General features: G+C 60.2%; 1 protein-coding gene across 9 annotated transcripts; it reads left to right on the plus strand.

The window, feature by feature from the left end:
* Positions 1 to 950: 950 nt before the first annotated feature.
* On the plus strand, positions 951 to 18075 carry TPD52L2 (TPD52 like 2). Of its 9 annotated transcripts, none has more exons than XM_082746510.1 (9): positions 965 to 1106; positions 3393 to 3538; positions 5318 to 5466; positions 6126 to 6185; positions 10724 to 10825; positions 13904 to 13930; positions 14834 to 14875; positions 15937 to 15985; positions 16119 to 18075. In XM_082746510.1, exons 1-9 carry the CDS (start codon positions 1088 to 1090, stop codon positions 16128 to 16130), a joined length of 606 nt encoding a protein of 201 aa, XP_082602636.1. In that variant the 5' UTR covers positions 965 to 1087; the 3' UTR covers positions 16131 to 18075. The 9 variants fall into 9 exon arrangements, with proteins under 9 accessions (XP_082602639.1, XP_082602635.1, XP_082602636.1 ...); XM_082746505.1 differs by having other exon boundaries at positions 16553 to 18075; XM_082746511.1 differs by lacking the exon at positions 14834 to 14875.

Below are 18075 nucleotides of genomic sequence, written 5' to 3' on the forward strand. Positions count from 1 at the left end.
CCAGGCAGGTGCGCGCCCGGGGGACACCGGTGCGGAGCTGAGCTCTGGGCTGCCCCCGGGGCGGAGCTCTCCGGGTTCAGGGGCTTCCCTGCCGACGGAGGCTTGGCAGGAGAGGGGACTGCGGTCCAGCAGGGTCGGATCCCGAGGGCCGGAGCGCCCTCGGAGCAGCTGCTTGCGGTGGCCGCGAGGGCCGGGCGAGGGGGGCCCGGGGGGCCCGGGGGCTTGTTCCAGAGAAGCCGGGTGGCCTGGCGCCCACACACCGCTGCGTGCAGAAGCCCGGCCGGCTCTTGCTCCCGCGCTGGCTGGGCGCCCCTCACCGGCTGAGGGTCGCGGACACACGACCCCCACCTCGGGGTCCTCATGTGCCAAGTGGGGGCTCCGCCTGGCTCCCCGCGCCGCCTGAGCCGGGACGGAGGAGCCCCGCGGGGCGCGGCGCGCGCGCACCGGGCGGCCTCGGGCCGGGCCGGGTCGCGGACGCGCCTTTCCCCGCGCCGGCCCCGCACGACTGAACGAAGAGTCCCGTGAAGCGGGAGGACTTCAGGGGAAGAGCAGCGGCCGCGCGGAGAAGCTAATCCCGGGGTCGGGGTCCGGCCTCCGACGGATCGCAGGCGGTCTGGGCGGCGCGTCAGCCGGGGCCCTCTCGGCCGCCGCCGACCCCCGGCATCTCCGCGAGCGCCAACCCCACGCCCCCGCAGCGCCACGCTGGACGGTCCTCCCACTTCCCACCTTCCCCGGGCTCCCCGGGACCTTTCTACCTGGGAGTCTCGCTGGCTGAGCGGACGTGGGAGGGATTCCCTGGGAACCCGGCCGCCCTTTCCGGCCCCCCCGTCCGCAGCCTCGGCCAATCAGACCGGAGCGGCTAAGAGGGGCTGGGCCGAACAGCGCCCTCATTGGACGCCGGCGGTGGGGGCGGGAGGAAGGCGGAGCGCGCGCCGGAGCGGAAGTGGGACGTCGCGTCGCTGATTACGCCACGCCGCGGCGCTGAGGCGGTTCCGCTGACGGCTGTGTACGCGGCGAGCGAGTCCCGGCGCGGCCCGCTCGGCTCCGCAGCGCCGCAGGCCCCGGCCCGACCCCGTGCGGCCCGAGCATGGACTCCGCAGGCCAAGGTACCCGCGGGCTCGGCGCCGCCGCTCCTCCGCCTGGGCCCGCCGCGTGGCTCCTCCGGCCGCCGGGCCTCGCAGCGTCCGAGGGCCGTGGCGCGCGTCGTCCGCCCCCGGCTCGGCCGCTCGGAGGACCGGCGCCCGGAAGCGGCTCCTCGTCCCCGGCGTTGCGGGTTTCGTGCCCCCGCCCGGCGCCCGCCTAGTCGGCCGGCCTCCGTCCGCACGCGGGGCCCTCGGGCGGGCCGCCTGCACGGGGACGCGCCGCGGCCTCTCCCGGGGAGGGCGGCGCGCTCCAGGCCCGTTTCGGAGCGGACGCCCCGGAGCGGCCGGCGGGGTGGCGCGGGCCGGGTCGCGGCCGTGAGGGGTCCCGTCCGCCTTCGTTGCGGGCTGTTGGGGAGGGAGCCGGGCTCCTGCGTCCATAGGGCCGCGCGGGCGACGGCGGGCCCGGTTCGTGGGCCGCCCGGGTCGGAATGCGTGGGCGCCGGTGCATGCCGGACGCGTTTCTGCTGGCGGAGCGGCCGAGCGCGCAGAGCCCGAGCTCCGGGACGCTGGGGGCCTTCGACGCGGGGGGCTCCGGCTCGTCTGCACGTCCGCGTTCGGTGCTCGACGGGACACCGGTGGGAGTGCGGGCTGGGCGCGGGCGGTGCGCCGGGCCTGCCGGGCCCTTCCCGTTCCCAGAGTCACCCCTGCAGAGGGTCCCTTGCACGGTCCGCGCGCGGACGGTCGTGCAGTGCTGGGGAGCGGGACTCGCCGGGGGCGTCTGCCGCCGCGCTGCGCCTCCACCCGGCTCTGTAGGCCCCTGGTGTGCGGAGGCCCCGGCCCGCGAGTGACCGTGTCTGGCCAAGGGCCCGGTCTCTGTCGGGGGTCGTTTCTGTGGGCTCCGTCCGGGAGCGGTCGCCGGTGTTGTGGGCGAGAAGACCAGGGTTACGGAGAAGATTCGGCCTTTAGCGAACTGAGGAGGTTCGGTGCGGCGGGTTCGCGGGATGAAGCCGACTCATGCAGGTTGAGCTCCGCTGCTTAAAACGCAGACGTGCTTCTGCCCGAACCGGACCCAGCGCCAGGACGCGCCACCGCCCGCCGCCTGGGGCCTGTGAGGGCAATAAGCTAGAGGGGTTCTTAGCAGATTCCAGGACTGGCGGTGGAGAAACGTGCAGCACAAGACACTTGACCTTCTTGACACTTTTGTGACTTTGTTTATTTTACTTACTGATTACTGATGTTTCTCACTTATTTAAGTGACCGCTACTTGCGGGGCTTGAACTCATGACCCCAAGATCAAAGGCCGCATGCTCCCCGGACTGAGTCCTGGAGCTGCCCAGGCCTTTACTTGTAAACGTGCTGGACACCGTGCAGGGCCTGCTCTCGCGGCTGTGTGGCCTGTGTGTGCTGCAGGGCAGCGGTGGGTTTGCAGCTGGGACGAACTAAAGCAGACCCCTGTTTCCTTGTGCGGGATCTTGTCAACGTTTAGTGCAGACGGGAAGATGCTTCTAATTCGGAAAGAAGATGGTGACTCTGGGAACTGGAGCCTGATCTGGGTGTCGAGAAGGGGCAGAAGCAGTGTTTTCTCGGCTCCTGGCTGCGTGTTGCTGTGGAAGGAGAGTCGAGCACAGACGGTGTTTTGTTTTGCCGGGGCTGGAGGACCAGCATGTGCTCCTTGTGTGTAATTTTAGCGTGTGCTCTGCAGATCGGTTGGTTGGAGGTGGTGCCTGTTGTGTTTACAGCTGTATTAAGTTTCTCTGCTCTAAAAATTGGAAGATCCCTTAGGTCAGACTGCTTTGTTTATAGCAAAGGTTCCAGTCTCCGGAGCGTGCGCTGTCATAGGGGGAGGCAGAGTTAGGGTCCGGCTGCCTTGTGCCAGCCTTTCTCATGCCCTGCAGTAGCACCGTGGGTGGCCTGAGATGCCCTCAGCCTGATGGCGAAACCATCCCTGCAGAACCTGTTAGAGAAGAAGTGTTGGTTCTCTCCGCAGCCCCTCCAGTGCCTCGTGCCCCGTCCTCTCGTCCTTGCTTTCTTCCTTGGTGGAGATCTCTTCCCTGTCGACTTCTCTGTAACTTCTCCTTCGTTTTCTTTTTGAGATTTATTTGACAGACGGCAAGAGAGGGAACCACCAGCAGGAGGAGTGGGAGAGGGAGAACAGGCTTACTGCTGAGCAAAGAGCCCAGTGCAGGACTCGATCCCAGAACCCTGGGATCATGGCCTGAGCCTAAGGGAGATGCTTAACGACTGAGCCGCCCAGCCGCCCCTTTCCGTAACTTCTCATTGACACTTTCTGACCTTATTTGTCTCTGGCAGATATCAACCTGAATTCTCCTAACAAAGGTCTGCTGTCCGACTCCATGACAGATGTCCCTGTCGACACAGCGGTGGCTGCCCAGACTCCTGCTGTCGAGGGTCTGACTGAGGCTGAGGAGGAGGAGCTTAGGGCTGAGCTTGCAAAGGTGCTGTGTCTTGGCCGTCTGTCTTGGGGGGACCATGAGCTCAGGCCCCCTCATTAGCCTGAGGGGGCCATAGGGCTAGCTGTGCTCTGCGGAAATTGCCCTGGGAGGTCATTCCCAGAGTCCCACAGAAACCGCTCTCTGTGGTGGCTTTGTGTGTGCTTGGTATCCCGTAGGGAGTCTGTGAGGAGAGTGTCTACACTGGGCAGCTGCTCTGAGCCCCCCATCAAGGGGAGTTTCTTTGTTGGAATTAACACTTGATCGTTCCTAGACTCCACAAATTTATCTGTCCCTAGATCTCCATTTTCCTTTTAAAAATACTACTTCTCTAAAAAAGTCCTGCATGTGATCTTTTTAAAGTGAATCTTTTAAGAGGAAATGGTAATTAAAAGCCAAAATCTCCAAGTATAAGTTTTACTCACAGCAGCGGCCAGGAACACTTCTTTTTACCGTGTGATGCAGACTCTAACGGTGACTTGCTTGGGATTCCTGGTCTGGCGCCTTGAATTTGCTAACATCCGAGTGTAGCCTCGGATCCGGCAGACGCTGATGCGCTGCCTGTCACAGCCCTGCTCAGTCTCCAGAGATGAGCCTGTGTTGCTGCATCCTGAGTCTAAAAAGAGCTGCCTGTGCAGATAAGCCTCACCCCCCAACCAGGTCTCAGATCAGGGGAGAGAGACCCTGCAGCTGTTTCTGAGCCGAGGGAAGGTTAGGGATTTGCCGCAAGTGGCGCGGCCAGGCTTGTGTTTAGCACTAGGTCACTTCAGAGCTGAGTTGCAGAGTGGAGAAGCTCAGTGTCACTTAAATTCTCAGTGTGCACCTCGCCCAAGACAGCTGGATTGCACACCGTCGAGCTCTGTCGGTGGCCACACTGTGTGTGGAATGTTCTAGTCGCTGGTCGTTACTGCTGGAGTAACTGGTAGCAGTCTGGCCTTAGATGACCCTGTTTATAAGTTATTTCCTATTTCAGCTGTCTTCTGATGGAAAACCTAGTGGTGTAAGGGCTCTGAGCTACTTTTTGTTATCTTACTCCAAACCATCACTTTTTTTAAGAGAAGGACTTTTTTTTTCTTACGGCAGCTATCACACAGCAGTTGGAAATAGACCTCTGGAGCCGTTACGCTCTAGAGGACGCTGCTTTTTCAGGTCACATTTTTTTTTTATTTGAGAGCCCGAGAAGGTTCAGGTCTTTATCGTCAGGATTCTTTCTGTTTCCCAATTCACACTACCTTAAGCACAAAAGAGAATTTACTTTTGGCTTGGGTGACTGCCTTTCCCAAGGCCTCAAGCAAACCTCAGGAACATACATGTGGTCATAAGGCTGTTGCTCTGTCACCTGGGTCTCTGGCCATCCGTCTGTCTGTCAGCTCCACTTCTTTCCCAGTGTAGATGGGGCCTGGCTGCCAGCAGTTCTCGCTTCTGGGCCCAGACGCGGAGCCTGGAGGTAGAGGGGCCTGTCTCTTCTGACAGCTGTGCCCAGTCCCAGGGGAGAGCTCTGACAGGCCTTGCTTGGTGATTCATGGGTGGGCACAGTGCCTGGTAGCCCCACCAGAACCACTTGATTTGGGGGGATGGGACAGTCTTCCTGAAGAAGCTGGGGTGCTAGTACCAGATAAAAACAGAACAGTTGCGTGACGTAGCCTCTGTTCCTAAGACATTTATGTTTCTGTAAGTGGAAAGTCTGTCCACAGTTCTGGGAACCCTCTCATTGCAGTGTGTGGGGGCTGGGGCGTTCCTCACTTCCCGCAGCAGCGGTAGCTAACCAACTGTGTGCTTTCGTAGGTGGAAGAGGAAATTGTCACTTTGCGCCAGGTCCTGGCGGCCAAGGAGAGGCACTGTGCAGAGCTGAAAAGGAAGCTGGGCCTCTCTGCCTTGGAGGGCCTGAAGCAGAACCTGTCCAGGAGCTGGCATGACGTGCAGGTCTCTAACGCGTAGGTACCAGCCTGCGGCAGAGGTGCCCCTGGCGGTCGGAGGGCGTTCACCAGATCGGTGCCCTTGCCACGTCAATGGGAGGTTAAGTCCTAGGGGACTCACTATGCCTGTGTGCTGGCAGCCAGCAGAGGCTCTGAGTCCTTGGTCTCGCAGCGGGTATGCGTGGGAAGAGCTCAGAGTCCACATGTTTTTAGAAGGCAGCAGGTGGATACAGTAGCTAGTCGTCCAGGCGGAAATTGAGAAGAATGTATTTCAGGGTCCAAATGTGAGAGAAAGCTCATTAGGTCCTCAATGAGACTGATTTTCCTGTGATCCCCCACCTGCTGAAGCAAACGGGAGTCCTCGCGAGCAGGACGTGGTCACAGCCCCAAGACCTCGGACCAGATGTGACTCAGCTCTCTGAACTTGGGAAGTGTAGCTCCCTGGCTCTTCTGAAGTGTATCATCCAGGGTCGGACCGGCACGGTAGGAATAGGACTGGTCGGTTCTGCCGTGGGCCTCCCCGGGCCTCAGGCCGGTGCTGAGAGGAGGGGCAGACCCCGTTCTCAGGCAGGCTGGAGACCCGGCCCTCTGCCGTGCTCCGTGGGATTTCACCTGGGTTCGAAACCTTAGTTGAAATAATTGTTCTAAATAATTTACCACAGACTTTCTGTTTTTAGCTATGTGAAAACTTCTGAGAAACTTGGAGAGTGGAATGAGAAAGTGACCCAGTCAGACCTGTGAGTGCCTCCGCCGCCAGCACTTCCTCCCCTTCTCTTCCTCTTGCCGCTCCTTTCAGGGACAGGGAGGCTGTGCGCACTTGGCACAAACCTGGTTTTAGTGTTCGGGGGTATTTTATTTTTAATATACTTTTTCTTAAACACAAATGAAAGTAAAACTCTCATGAAACGGGTGCAGTCGCTGAAGGAAATTCGCTCGGCCACAGACTGCACTGAAAACCTCCATCTGGCTGGCACGGGTGCGTCCCTTAGAGGAGAGGCCTGGCGGGACTTGCGCGGCACCTCCGGCTGGTAGGCGCCCCTCAGCCTTGCGAGCGGGCAGAGCGGCTACGCACCGTTTGGGCTGATGCCGGTAGTGATTCGGGGCTTGTTTTGGTCCTATCTGCTCTGCAGACGGGGCTCCCGCTGAGGGGGTTCTTGAGTGAGGGCTGCCATACGGGCCGTGCTGGTGGGATCTTGGGGTCGCTTTGGTCTGAGGGGCACTGAGCTCTCAGGCACGCAGAATATGAGCAGAGCAGGAAACAACACAGATGGGTCTTCGTGTCTGCTAAAGCTGTGTTTTATCTGAGCTCTTTACACGAGGAAATAGCACTTCTCTCTCCTGTGCTCCAGTCTGATTCTAGTTCCTTTGAACTGAGTGGGGTCACGTTATGAGATCCCGGCTTTCTGGGATTCTTTTCCATGGCTTGTGGAGGAGGAAGTGCTACGGTGTCTCCCGGAGAGACTCGGCCGGCAGGCCTTGGACCTGTCTGGAAGGAAGCAGTTGTCACGGCGCTGGTCCTCACGGCGCCGGGCTCCCAGGTCAGCCGGCTCTGTGCTCGGGGTCTCGGCAGCTTGGTGTCCCCGGGGTGGGGTGCTGGGTGCCAGGGCACTCTGGCAGGTCCCGCCGTTTGTGCGGTTTGGGGTGAGAGCAGTCCTGGGCACACCCTGCGCGCGACGTCTTTGGGGCTGTGTCGGACGATGCCTGCTCACGCCGCCAGCGCTCTCCAGGCTGAGGCAGCAGCTGTCACCTGTGCACTTTGGGTGCCAGGCAGGCTCATGGTGCGGACTTAACCCAAAAAGAGCCTTAGGGGACTTTGGTGCCGGTTGTAACACCAGGTGGCGTGAGGTGGCTACAGTGCTGCTTCAGATAGTTACACCGCTGACTCCTCTGAGGAGCCTGTGGCTCTGGCATGGAAGTGGCCGGTGGGATGACCCTTCCCCTGAAGCCTCACCCCCAGCTGCGCTGCTGGAAGAGTTGGCACAGTGAAGCTCCGGGGGCTGGAGCATTTCTGCAGGGACAGCCCAGGGGGACGGTGACCCAGCTCGGGGTGGGGTGACTAAAAACATTGGCTGCTCTGCGCTCTCTGGGGCGAAGGTGCCTGGCTGGTCATCACTGTGGGAGGCCACTGGTGGGGTATGACTGCCCCCGAGGGATCCCTGTCGACCAGACACGTGTGTGCCTCCCAAGCCGGCTGTCATGAGGCCGTGCTGGGCAGAGGCAGTGTTGGTGCTCTCGTCCTGTCTTCTCTCGGCTGCGACACGGGCGCCTCCCCGGGCTCTGTCTGCTGGGAGACAGAGCTGCAGTCGTGTGCGTGTGGCACCAGGCGAACTCCATGGCCACTCGTTGGCATGTTGAGTCCTTCGGTTGTGCGTGACGGAAAGCACAGACGTAGACGGTGGCAGCTTGTCCGGCTCCTCCTTCCCGGTGTGGGGGGTGCCCAGCAGTGCAGGGCTGAGTCTTTGTAGCTCACAGCCCCCCAGCAGGAGGGCCCGGTGTGGAGGACCTGGTGTGCGTCTCGCTGGACTCTCACTGTGGTCGGGGCGCTGTAAGCTTCTCTGCAGTCGGGCCCCCCCAGAGCTGGAAGTGGGAGCAGCCCCCAAGGGAGGATCCCGGAGCGAGCACCTCCAGCAGGTGCTCCACCTGACTGATGGCAGGGCCTGGTGTTTGTCGGGATCCTGCACCTCTGGTTTCCGAAAAGGTAGGAGTGACTCTCCAGGGGGTGCTGGCCAGGGTGGCTCAGTCTAGTACTGTTGAGCAAGTCTAGGCTCGAGTTACCTGCGTCCAGACGCAGACTCGGCCCCCGGCCCTGTCTCCGCGTGAGCGTGGCTTCCACTTCTGCATCTGCCCCGGTTTAGGGGTTCCCATCTCCGAAGGAGTCACTTGTGACCCCTCCTTCCACCCTGTTGAGTTTCCCGCAGGGGCGCTGCCCATCACAGTGGCCCATTGCGAGGGTCCCTGCTGTCTGTCGTCTGGTGGCTGGCCCCGACCTCAGTCCCCTCAGGACCTGCTGGTCCCTGACAGTCCGCAGCCCAGGCTTGTGGTCCCTCCAGCTGCCGCTTCCCCGTGGGCACAGACACCCTGTGCCGACTTTGCCTTCAAGCCTCTGCTTCAGACTCTTGCACTGCAACAGGCAGGGCCATGGGGTCTTACATAGTCGTTGGTTCACGAGAGGTGGCTGGAAGACGTTTTCTGAGTTTGTGTTTCTGAAACTAAATAGCGCCATTAGTTACCTCGTGCTTACTGCTTTACCAGTAACTGCCGTGCCTGCCAGCCTGTTTCTCGCAGTAACCTGTTCTCACTCATTTTGACATGAAAGCAGTTCGCCAGCTGGGCGTGAGGGTGAGGGGGCCCAAAGGCTTACTGCAAGGTAGGGACCCCAGAGAAGGTTCCAGAGCCCTTTATTGCTGCAGTTCTGCTGGCCCTGAGACAAAGTATGGTACGGGTGGTGGCTCCCGGCTTAGGCTGCGTCAGGTGGGAAGGCGCCTTGGAGGGTTACAGCAGAGTGTGTGGAAACTCTCCCGGAAGGAGCATGCCCTTGGGTTTCTCGTAGTGGGAACCAGCTGGGGTCGGCCCCTCTGCTGGGTGGCCTGTCCGGATCCCAGCCTCGGAGCTGTATGGGCTCCTGCATTCCTACCTGGGGTTTGTTTCCGTTCGCGCTCAGTTCTGTGAACGTTTCTGTCGCGGGCAGGTTGGGGGGGCGGGGTTTCTGGTAGTCAGATTTTGCTGAAGGTCGGATTCAGAATTAGAGGCTTTTTTAGTGTATGCCTTCAGGAAATCCAGAGCAAATCTGAGAGTAAAGATTTTATTTTATTTTAAACATTTTTAAAGGTTTTATTTATTTGGAAGAGAGTGAGCGAGCAATGGGGAGGGGTAGAGAGAGAGAGAAGCAGGCTCCCCGCCGAGCAGGAAGCCCGACGCAGGGCTCAGTCCCAGGTCCTGGGGTTATGACCTGAGCTGAAGGCAGATGCTTAACCACTGAGCCACCCAGGTGCCCTTACAGTAAAGATTTTAGATTATTTTTTCTCCATTATTAGTATGTTTTGGGATTCGTGAACCTTCTGGGAAACTAAGATAAACTCACTGTTCTAGTGACTTCAACATGTTTTCAAACTCCCTGGCTAGAAAGCACATGTTCTGAGTCCTGAGCCCTGCTGGGCACCCGAGAAGCCTGAGGCCCCACGGTGCTGTGAAGAGTGCCTGCCCAGTTGAGGGAGGCCCTCCCAGGAGTGTGCAAGGCTGGACACCCCCACACACAAGATGGGGTGGCGTGGGGGGGTCATGGCAGAACCCCACCTCGTGTGGTCAGGAGGGAGGAGAGGGAGGGAGGCAGCAGGCACTCCCAGTGGGGCGTCCTGCAGATCGCACTGGGGAGCGAATGGGGGAGGACTGCCGACGACCTGACGTGGCCGCTGTCTGACCTTCCCCCATGACCCGGGGACACCAGCAAGCCCTCAGAAAGTGATTTCAGAGAATAGGCCGGCGTCCTGAGAGCGTGGCCATCAAGAAGCCATTTCTTTAGGGCTGCTTGGTTGGCCAGAAATGAGCCTTCGGCTTCAGGTGGCTGTGTCTGTTGTTTATGGCGGCTGGACAAGGGCTGGCAGGACCACGTATTAGCTCTCCAGGTGGCCCAGCGGTGTCCCTGCCTTCTCCGTGGCCATGGCACGGACATTGAGGTCATGGACCTGTGTGTCTTCTGGGACGAACCTGCGTGCCGGTGGATGGGGCAGGAGGGCACGGAGAGGGTGGTCTGTTCTGTGATCCAAGGCTCCCCTAGGCACTGAGAACAGTGGCCTGAGGTGAAGGTCCTGTGGCGCCGAAAGGGTGTTGTAAGACCGCATGGACGGGGGTGCTCCGTGTCCATACTGTCCAGTGCACCCAGCCCCCCAGGGGCGTGGTGGAGTTTTGACATAAGAAGCTTCCCAGATTAACAGAACAAGGGGTTTTCTGTTTTCTGTCCCAGACCCAGGCCCCTGTAGGGCTGTCTTGAGGGTGGGAGGCAGACACTCAGCGCGGCGAGAGATCAAGGGAAGTGGGCGCCTGAGCTTTAGGTGAGGTGGGAGGAGGTCAGGAAACAGTTGCTTCAGATCTGGCAGGTTGAGACCTGGCCGTGCCGCTTCTGTCCCTGTGGTCCGCCTCCTCCCTGCTGGGCCAGGCACACGCTCACGAACGGCTCCTCTCTCCTTCTCTTGGGGACACTCTGGGCGCTTGGTGTTCTTGGCTTACGGTTGATGACGGCTCCTTCTTCTGGGTTGGTTCAACTGGTGTTTCTTCTCAGCTACAAGAAGACTCAAGAAACTCTCTCCCAGGCGGGACAGAAGACGTCGGCTGCCCTGTCCACCGTGGGCTCCGCCATTAGCAGAAAGCTCGGGGACATGAGGTGAGACGCTCTAGTCGCGTGGGCAAGTCAGGTGAGGGTTTTAGAGCTGCTGGGGGCTCTTCAGGGGCCTAGGGCTCAGATGCATACCCCTCGGGGCCCCTTGGCAGCCACAGAGGTGGGCCCACCAGCTTGGACCAGTCGGTGCGTGGTCCCTTTTCTGTGGGCTGCCTCTTTGCCATTTCTGTGTTTCTTGGGGGAAGAGGTTGTTGTTTCTTCGGGGCAACTTCTAACGCTTGGGATCCGTGGAGTTGGGTGCTTCCCACTGAAGTTCCTCAGAGGGACGGTGGCCCCCGTTTGGTGTTAGTGTCCGGGTCGGGTGTCACTCTGGGCAGGCCGGCCGGTGGGGTGGGGGTGGGGGTGGGGAAGCGTGTTGTTGCCTTGGAACGTTTGCCTGGCCCAGATCCCAGAGCGTGTGCGGCCATGGGCCAGGGGCCCCGGCTGAGTGGTCTTCCCAGGGCTGAGGAGACCTGCACGGCCATCAGAGGGCCTCTGAGCACACATGGCAGCACCCACGCGCAGCCTGGTGGCTGTGGCTCACCCAGCCTTCCCTGGTCTGGGCTCCGGGGCTGCACCCGCCATGTCTCTGGCTCCGCTGCATTGACCCTGGGGCCCGAGGCCACGGTGTGAATCCTGGCTCGGCCACTGCCTCGTTTGCCCTTGGCAAGGCGTCCTTCTCACGATGGTTAGAGCGAAGCGCGCACTGGCCAGCAGCTGTGCAGAGGGCTTCGCTACCGCGGCAGGCGCCTGGCCGCCGCCGCCCAGCCCTGCCCTGGCCCCTGACCCACACGCAGCCCCGGTCCCCTCACTTCGGGATTCTGGACTTCGGAACGCCTCCAGGCAGCCCCCGTGCTGACAGAGCCCATGCTGAGGCCTCTGTCTTCTCACAGCGGAAAAGCACAGTGTGGTGACACCTGTGGGCTTGGCGGGCTGAGCGCGGCATCGGGGCCTGTCCGGCTCGGGAGCCGCGCCCCTCCTACCCTCGGGTGTGCTGCCTCCCTGCCTGCTTAGTTTCGGCATTTCCTCCCCTCACAGGCCCGCCAGTTGCCTGGTGGGGCCTTGAGGTGGGGGCTGCGCACTGGCCGCACAGCCAGGGGTGAAGGCACAGACCCTCCCCCGTTGGCTTCTGCCTGGGGCCGTGCCCACCTTCTGTTTGTTTGATGGAATTCGTCCCCCTCTGACTTTTATTTTGAAAAAAATTTCAAACATTCGGAGACTCTGAACAGTCAGTCCGCGGTCCGTGTGTCTCCTCTGTGCTTGAGGAGTTCACGTGCCCACAGTGGGGGCTCTGGTCCGGCTCCTGAGTGGCTGTGGGATGGCCGGGGGTCCTCTTGGGTCAGCTTGTAGACGCAGGCCTGTCCACAGTGGCTGTGATGACTCAGGCCCCACCCGCCATGGCTCCGAGCTGACGGCTGCCCGGTGGGCTTCACAGCAACCGGCCGAGACCGCGTGGGTGGGTGCCTAACGCACGTCATGTGACGTTAGATGCGCCGGCGCCGCTGCCCTCGGGGATGCCTGCTGTGGTTAGCCTGGGACAGACCGATCGCACGCCACTGGGGGCCAGGCCTTGCTCCCGGGGAGGGCCGCGGATTCACGGGAGGCCGTCCCCATGCCACGGGGCAAGCCATGTGCCAGGTGGTGCCTGTTCTTCGCTCAGAACGCCAGGCTGGTACCAGCACTTGAGGGAGGAGGCAGCGAGCGTCTCCGCAGCCTGCGTCAGTGCTCACTAAGCGTGTCCCTGTCACTTCGGGCGTTGCCCTTGTTGCGTGTCCTCACTCACGGTCGAGTGCTTGCGGGGCGTTGGTGCTGCCAGGAGCCGCTGTGGTGGGGCTGCCGCGGGCTCCGGCTCGGCTCGGCGTCTGTTCCTCCGTTCCCGCTCTCGGCGCCAGGAATCGGCATTCGCTGCTGACCCGTGGCGTGTGGCCCGTGGCCTCCCTGTTAGCACCGCTCTTCACACGCATAGGCCGGCTGGCGTGAGGGACCTGGTCCTATTCCACGTGCCCGGAGGGACTGTCCCGTTTGCTGCTGTGCCTCACCTTGGGGCTCTTTGGTTTTATTCTGCTGTGTTTTCGGGGATGCTGTGAAGTCTGGCACCTCGATGTGTCCGCTGTCAGGTGCTGTCTGAGGCCACGGCCCGGTAGCCTCCCTGGTTTGGAGCCGAGGCTCAGAGTTTACCCCCTCCTGGAATGGAAATGAGGTGTAGGGAAGTGCCTGTGTGTTAGACGTTGGCCCCACATCCACATCCGTGTCCTCCACGGGCCTGTCTGGGAGCAGCCCTGGCCTGAGGCTTTTTGCATGCCCTGGGGCACGAGGTGGCCGGCTGGGAGAGGGCTGGACTTGGGTTCAGGCAGGGGTGGGTCTCTCTGTGGGTGACCTGTGAAGGCCCGTGCCTCCCCTAACCCTCAGACTCCCGCTCCTTCCATCTGGAGACGGCAGGCCTGCTGCCCACCCACGTGGCTGTGTTGCTTCGGAGATGATGTCCACGTTGGGGGTAAGAGGTGCTGGGCCCGGCTGCATGGAGGAGCATGTGGCCGTGTCGCCTTTGCCCATGTGTGTTGCTGGGTTGGAACCTGTCTGTGGTCCCGACGGAGCCAGAGTGCAAGGTGCACGGCCCTGGGGGCGTCTCAAGTCCTGTCGCACCACAGCGTGCGCGCCCTGGTCTGGCTGCGGCCCCAGGGAGAGCGCCGGCTGGTCTGTGGCCGCGGAGGTTGTGGCGGAGCCTGGCTGACCTGGGTTCTGGGGAGTGGCACATGCAGACCCTGAGGGCGGTCCCTCAGCTCACCTCTGCCCTGCTCTGCTCTTTGTGGGTTTTCCCTCTAACTCCAGACAGAGTCACAGACACACAGTGCCTCGTCTGTGCCCCAGGTGGGGTCGTGGAGGTGTGGTCATGTGCCTGTCGCGGACTTGGAGCTGGGGGAGAGGAGACAGCGTGCACGTTCTGCTCTTCCTGGTGGTGTGAGGACTGGGGGTGGTCATGGGGGTCCCTGCGTGGCCTCCCAGAACTTGATGGAGGGGCTGGGGTGGACCCTGGTCTCCCTTTCCTAACACTGCATTTCTTCTCCTCCTGCTGCTGCCTTTCAGGGCTCGTCCGTTCTCACACTCCTTTAGGTAAGACTGCTGCTGGACGTTACCTCTGGAAGGTTCTTCTCTTGATGCAGGGCAGGGTGGTGTCTGGCTGCCCGTGGGAGGCTGCGCTAGAAGGGGCAGCGGGGGGCCCGCCTGGCGTTCTGCCTGCCTGGCGCTCCTCGGGCTGTGACCGTGGGATTCCTCGCCAGCCCACAGGCCGGCCTCACTGAGCTTGTCCCGCAGCCCCCACCTCTGGGGACTCCCGAGGGGAGACCTACTCGTGCGGGGGGGTCCTGCTGACCCTCTCACTCTTGTGGTCAGTGCTGCTTTCTCCAAAATGCCGGCTCCTGGTTTCTCCTTCCCCTGAGAAGCAGTCTTGTCCCTGTGAGTTGAGACGGTCCTGTTTATCCTGGGAGAGCGGTGAGCTCACTGGGACCCCTCTGAGTGGCCCTCGCTCCGTGCCGATTCGGTCGTGCTTTTCTAGCCTGACGCCAGCGCTGCTGCCCCGTCACACCGTCCTGCCGCTCGCAGGCCTGGAACCCAAATCCAGAACAACGTGTGATTGTAAATATTTTTACTTCCTCGACCTGCTTGTTTCTCTTTTACCAAAAAGTCCCTTCACTTGCTGTGAGGTCAAGTAAGGACGTCTGACAGTTTGTGCCGAAAGGGTTTTAAAGGCCCAGGCCTAGGTCTTCTTAGTTTCCTATTTTAAAGTTCTCCCTTAGCGTTGTCCTGTTTCTGGGGCAGCTTTGGGGGCCAGGGAGAGGAGCCTGGGGCTGCGCTTTCCTGCTGGTGTGGGGAGCCCTTCTGTGTGCTGCGGCCGGAGCTCACCGGCCCTACAAAGGCGGGTGTCTGTGTGCACAAGCTGATGGGCGTGGTGATGGCCAGCCTGGTTCCTGTGTTAACTCCTGCTTCCTTCTCTGCTTCTCCCATGCTTCCGAGTAGCAGCTCTTCAATCCGCCACTCGATAAGTATGCCGGCCATGAGGTAACGTGCGCTCGTGCCCCGGAGCTCTCAGAGCCCGAGGGGGGCTGGGTGGGAGTGGGTGAGGCCTGCGCTTAGCCTCACACTTCCCAGATGCCTGAGCCAAGGACTGTCTTCCCCTGGCGGCCTCCTGTGGGCCAGGGGTTGCAAAGATGCCTTCTAGGCTAAAGAGCTAGTGGGGGTGAGGCCCAGAGGAGAACATTGTACCATACGGGCTCCGTCTGAGAGCTTCCAGGGCTTCCCATGGGGCTGGGCCGCGGGGTGGGGGGCAGAGAGAATCCTGCACATATGTGGCAGCCAGGAGGCCTGAGGTCCCTCTGGGCCTATTACGGAAACTTTTATCTGCTTCTGGAGGGGAGTCCTGGTCTCCTCAGAACACCCAGAGCCGTGGCCTGTTCCTAAAACCTCCCACGGGTGTGTTCTCCATGGGGAGGCAGCCGCAGAGCCACCGTCCCTGTTACGGGACACTCTGCTGTGGCTGGGGGTCCTTGCCAGGCTGCCCCTAGGGGCGCGAGGTACCGGGAGGAGCTGAGCCAGAGAGGCTGGAGCTGGTTGTGGAAAGGGTGCCGGCTGGGGCTGGGGCTGGGGCTGGCCTGTTTTCTCTTCCTCTGCCGCTTCCTCGCTCCCCTGTTCCAGAATTGTCCTCGGTTTTCCTTTGCTGGACTTGTGTGGGAGATTTGTGTCAGGAACACCTGGGACTTTTTGTGACATCTGTGTGGTACATCAGTGTGTATTTAGGGTACAGCAGAAACGCATCCCACATCCCACTTACTGCCCAGGCGAGGGGTCTGCGGTTTGCCCGTGTGAAGTCGGGGTCTCACCCGCTGGTGGCATGCCGGTCTTCCCTTCTTGCGGTGGGCGGCTGTAGCTGGCCTTCTCTGACCTGGAGGCCTCCAGAATGACATTGTCGGGGCACATGCCCCCCTCCCTTTTGGCGTGTCCCATTGTTAATGTCTCGGGATGCAGTTGGGGGTCTTTCTGGAGGCTGGCCCTGACCCTGAGCCCTGTAGATTGAGGCACGGCCGCTTGCTCCCTACACTGACCTCTTCTCTCTCTCTTTAAAGGAACTCTGCCACCTTCAAGTCGTTTGAAGACCGAGTTGGGAACATAAAGGTAACTCTCCGGACCGTTCACTTGGCTCGTTGGGGTGGGGCGTGACGCGTCCTTTACGTAAATGAACTTGGGCACCGTAGATTCATGTGCGGTGCCAGGAACTAACGCAGGGGGTCTTGTACCTTTTCCACAGTTTCCCCAGTGATCACGTTGCGCAGTAGCACCACCGGGATAGGACAGTGACACAGTCGTGGTGCAGAGCGGTCTCATCCCCACTGCGGTCCTTCCCGGGGCTCACCTTCTTCTAGCCCTGCCCCCACCACCGCTCATCTGTCCTCCGTTGTGATGACTTGTCATTGCCAGAGTGTCCTAGGATCGGAACCGTGTAGCGTGGAGCCTTGGAAGATTTGCTCTTTCTACACAGCCTAAACCCCTAGAGATACTGCCAGCCTGTTGCCCATGTCGGGGATTTGTTCCTCTTTATCGCCCGTTGGTGTTGATGTGGTGTAGACGTCGTAGAGAGCTGAACAGCTGGGGTTCCCAGCAAGGCCTAGGGTGTGCCAGCATTGTGTGCTCTGTCTCAGGTTTTATTATTTTTTGTCTCGATTTTTTTTTCCCCACATGTAGTCTAAGGTGGTCGGTGGCAGAGCGAATGGCACTGAGAACCGGCCCTCCCCGACCGGGAGTGGCTCCAAGCCCCTGCCCGATCCCACGCCTTTCTAAGCCCGTCCCGGCTTTGCCCGGCCATGGAGAAGTGCAAGCCCGCCCTCATCGCCACGGCAGAGACGCCGCAGCGGAGCCGCCCGTCAGACCCCGGGTGGATGCACCGAGCTGGCTTTGAGGAGGGTCCTGCCGTCCCATGTAGACGTGGCTGCTGTGTTCGCATGAGTTCTGCAGAACGCGGTCTTGTACGCAGTTGCTTTCCACTGAAGTTGGTAGATGCAGACCCCTGTGCCGTCCTTCCTGGGGTGCAGGGAGTAGACAGGACAGTGGGCCCTTTGGCGGTCTTGTTAGTTCGCGAGAGCGTGGAAGGAACAGGAGTGTGATAAGCATAAAATAAATGGTATCTCCTCAGCCTCCCCTTTCGTGACTTATAGAAGGAGTCTGCGGAAGAAAGATTCATCCAGAAAGTCATCTGATCTTCAGTTTTTATTTCAAATGCTAAATGAGAAAACTCCATTTTTTGAAACCCTCCAGCAAGAAACTGGTTATCAACAGCCGCCTAATTCTTACACTAATGATCTAGCTTTAACAAAAGCAAATTCTTTATTTTTTAAATGCAGTGAATTTTTCGACAATTTAAGCCAAGCGAAGCAGCTTTAGTCTCCGCTAGAAAACACTATTTCTTTGGACTCAAGCTGACATACAAGCCTTACATCGCAATATGCTTTATTTGTTTATAATGTTTTTTATATGAAAATAAGGGTTCTTCAGTGGGTTTTGAGCGTTATGTAGACTTCTGCGTCTAGCCCGAAGGGCAGCATGCTTGGACTGTTGGTGTGTTTTGTTCAGCTGATACACTGCATTCCGTGTGTGCAGCTTGCTTCTCTCCTCAAGGACTGCGGTAGCTCCTGCCAGTCAGAGGGCTCTGGGCCTCGGGGGGTGGAGGTGGGGGTGGGCAGGAGAGGCAGAAGCCAGCACCCTCCACAGACGGCTTGGCTCCAACATGCCCGTTTGCTGCACCCTGGGGACAAGTGAGAAGCAGATGGGCCCTGCATCGGGTCGGTTGGGACTCTGCTTTCGCCTTTTCTCAGGAGCTACAAAGATCTCATTCCCATTCTGAAGCTGCCACACCCCAGCAGCCTTGTGGTCAGGGCCCCACGCATGGGGTGTGTCTGGAGGGGCAGCTCCGTGCCTTATTGGCTCCCAGCAGGCCGAGAGCGCACCTGTGCACGCGCAGAGTCCACTCCGGGAGACCGTGGTGTCCTCTGGCAAGCAGAGTGTCCGCTAGTCACTTCAGACACCCTGGGTGGACTGCGGTCTGTGCTGGCGCCATGGGAGGAACAGCATTTGGTGTTTTTTCTTCAGGGTTAGAATCACGGATGGGGTGTGGTGAGAAAGCAGGACACAACCGTAGTAACGGATTCATCTTTTCCTTCAAGTGGATAATGGGGAAATTGTCAATAAAGCATTCTTTGGGGAAGAACCCA

The sequence above is a fragment of the Mustela nivalis genome, assembly GCF_964662115.1.
Source record: "Mustela nivalis genome assembly, chromosome: 8".
NCBI classification, from domain to species: domain Eukaryota; kingdom Metazoa; phylum Chordata; class Mammalia; order Carnivora; family Mustelidae; genus Mustela; species Mustela nivalis.

Excerpts from the sequence above, each read along its gene's own strand:
- TPD52L2 (XM_082746505.1), top strand. Across the intron at positions 10,826-13,903 it reads AGAAAGCTCGGGGACATGAG|GGCTCGTCCGTTCTCACACT; the intron begins GTGAGACGCTCT and ends GCTGCCTTTCAG. Across the intron at positions 14,876-15,936 it reads ATAAGTATGCCGGCCATGAG|GAACTCTGCCACCTTCAAGT; the intron begins GTAACGTGCGCT and ends CTCTCTTTAAAG.